This window comes from Phoenix dactylifera, unplaced genomic scaffold (assembly GCF_009389715.1).
Source record: "Phoenix dactylifera cultivar Barhee BC4 unplaced genomic scaffold, palm_55x_up_171113_PBpolish2nd_filt_p 000882F, whole genome shotgun sequence".
NCBI classification, from domain to species: Eukaryota; Viridiplantae; Streptophyta; class Magnoliopsida; order Arecales; family Arecaceae; genus Phoenix; species Phoenix dactylifera.
Window position 1 is genome coordinate 67,698 of NW_024068245.1, and position 3,153 is coordinate 70,850.

General features: G+C 50.2%; 1 protein-coding gene across 1 annotated transcript; it reads right to left on the minus strand.

Annotated features, from left to right (window-relative positions):
* Positions 1 to 286: 286 nt before the first annotated feature.
* On the minus strand, positions 287 to 2,621 carry LOC103718958 (probable glycosyltransferase 7). Its single transcript, XM_008807982.3, has one exon. The coding sequence runs from the start codon at positions 1,897 to 1,899 to the stop codon at positions 490 to 492; it is 1,410 nt and encodes a 469-aa protein (XP_008806204.1). The 5' UTR covers positions 1,900 to 2,621; the 3' UTR covers positions 287 to 489.
* Positions 2,622 to 3,153: the final 532 nt, after the last annotated feature.

Here is a 3,153-nt window from a genome sequence, read left to right on the forward strand (position 1 = left end):
GTTTATCCACCGCACAGATCTCAAAGCTCTCCCAACTCCACGACTCAACGGAAGACCGCAGGCGTGGAAATGGAAATTATTTATCTGCGAAATCTCTACTTTCCGTCTTCCATCCCATCATGGTTTCCTAGTGCTCGAACCATCTCTCCTTCTTTTGGTTATTAAAAAAACTCTCTTTCTTGTGCTTTAAGATTCGTGCGATGCATCATCCAAGGGTTCGTGTCGTGAAAGGAGGATCATTCTTTCGCGCGAAAGATGTGAAAAGGCCCGAAGACGTACGCACTCGAAGCTCAAAAGCAACCGACTATATTCCCACAAAAGTAGAAATAAAATCCAATAAATAAACGAAACGACAACATAATATCGGACGCAGATTTGTAAACAAACAGCTCTGCTTTTTTCCCCCCTTTACACTATTCTATCACGAAATTTATTATTCCATCAGGAAATTTCTGATCACCGCCACCACCACGACGATCATCGCGATCACTAGGCCGCCGGATAATCGAACGGCAGCGGCGTCACGCCGTAGCTTTCCAATTCGGTGTGCTTGAAACCGTAGACGCGCATCACCTGATCATCGGCGAAGTTGAGCGCCCGCAGCATCCCCTGGTAGCAATTCTCCCCGGAGTACTTCTTGTTGTGGTCGCCGCTGCAGGGCTGGCACCCGGTGAAGTGCGTCATGAACGGCCTCCGCCACCCCGCCGGCCCCGTCTCCGCCCCCTGGCGCTCCAATTCGCCGTCCCTCATCCTCCCGTACACCGCGGCGACCTTCTCGGCGTGCCGCCTCCTGAGCGGCGGCACGTTCCGTTCCAGCGCCAGGTACATCTCCGACATCTTCTCGAGCCGGCCGATGATCTCGAGCCAGTAGCCTTCGAAGTAGAAGGAGTCCTCGAGGAAGATCTTGTCGGCCCACAGGTCTCGCTCTCTGATGAGGATGTGGACGAGGGCGGACTGGTCGTCGGACTCGGCGAAGACCTTGCCCTTGAACTCGTTCTTGAGGCGTTGGCCCCACTGCACGTAGTCGGGGTCCTGGGGGCCGAAGCGGGCCCACCGGGCCATGAAGTCGAGAGACCACTGGCAGTTGCGGATGAGGAAGACGCCGGCGTTGAGGCCGACCCAGCTCTTCTCCTCGAATACGAGATTGGGCCAGCCGTGGAGGACGAGGTTGTGGTTGCGGTAGCGGCGGAGAGGGAGCTGGAAGTCCATGTCCGTGAAGGCGGCGTCGGAGTCGACCCACCAGACCCAGTCGGCCTCCGGGTGGGCGATCATGGCGGCGCGGATAATGGGGATCTTCGCCCAGTAGGTGCGCATCTTGGGGTGCTGGAGGGCGTTGTTGTAGAGGAGTTCGATGCCGAAGCGGCGGCAATAGTCGACCTTGTTCTTGAGGAAGCGGAGGAGGAGGTGATCGCCGATGGGGTTGCGGCAGGGGTTGGGCTGGGAGCCGGAGATCATGAGGATGCGCTCGCGACCGCCGGGGGCGGGGGAAAGCCATGGGTGGAGGCGGAGCCAGCGGCGGCGCTTGTCGTCCCAATCGGTGATGTGGCGGTCGATGGTGTAGGAGAGGGAGGGATCGTCGTAGAACGTGGAGTTCGGGGGGTCGCGGAGGAGGTCGGGGTCGGTGTCGTTGAAAAGGTCGGGATGGATGGAGAGGTTGGCGAAGTGGAGGTAGGGGGAGAAGGAGGAGGAGGAGTAGTATCTTGGGGAGGGGGAGAAGGAGGTCATGGGGGTGGCGGGGGATAGGATGGAGGAGAGGATCCAGAAAAGGAGGAGGGCGGAGAACGCGCCGGCGATGAAGACGAGACTGTCGGCGAGGAGGGTTGGCCGGTGGGGCCGGCAGACGGGGGCTCTCACCATGGAGGCCTTGGGCGAGTTAGAGGATGAGTCTGGGCACATCATATCTCCTCAGAGAGAGACACACACACATACACACACACACACAGAGAGAGAGAGAGAGAGAGAGAGAGTTGGCGTGGGGAGAGGGATGGAAGAGTGAGGGAAAGAAATAGAGAGGGGAAAAGGAGAGGAGTGTTGGGATAGTGCCAAGATTAGCTGACACCTGGGGGATGTTTTGGTTGGAAAGGTGGAGTGTAGCCCTGGAGGAGAGAGAGAGAGAGAAGAGAGGATGGGAAAGGGGAGGAGGTGAGGTGGAGAAAGAAGGCGAGAGAAGGGAGAGGAGAAAGTGTTATAGGCGCTGCCTCGTCGGTGAGGACAATGGAGGCAGGAGAGGATGAAACAACGCAAAACTGAAGTCCTTGCCAAGTGCACCACCATTCTCACTCTTTCCTTTTGTCCTAGTGCCAGTTTAGTCTACAGTCTACTCTGGTGCCCAAGAGAAAAAGATACTGACAAAGTAAACAAAAGTGAAAGAAGATGCCGACAGAGTAAAAAAAGAAGAAAAAAAAAAGCTTGGGAGAGTTTCTAGCGGTTCAGGAGCCAATATGTGTACCCATGGGGAAAGAGAAGCTTGACGGACCACTTGGATGACTCCATGTAACACCACCCAATAATCACAAGCAAAGCATGATAATATAAATAACAAAATGTAATCTTGCAGTTATCTATAAGCATTCCTCCAAGTCTAAATTTATCACGCTTCAAACTCAAAGCATAACAGATGCCGGATATCTATATAACAAACTATACAAGCATGCAAAACTACAAATCATATTAAAGCAATAATAATTTTTAAAAATTTATTTAATCTAGAACTTATTCAAATCATTCTTATAATTGTTCCAAAGCGACAAAAGTCAACATATGCTAACTATTTATTTAATTTAAACAAAATATTCTAACCTGTCTAAGTAGTTTTACTAGAACTCTAATAGTTGAAAAAACCTTCAAAAGATCTAGCGCACTCTCCCAAATTCCGAGCAATTATACATCTAGATATGAAAAATAGAAAAAGTATAATAATAAGCTACACTAGCCCAATAAACAACATAACACCCCAAAGTAGGATCTAAGCATTCTAAATAATAAGTTAAAGAGCAAATATTGACTGAAAATAAATCAATTCTCGAAATATATATATATATATATCTTTTTAAAATATACTATTATTTTTATAAACTAATACTAGAATCCAACAACAATCTATAGCCATGTAACCTAATGGCATGTTTCAGAATGTACAAAGTATCAAACACT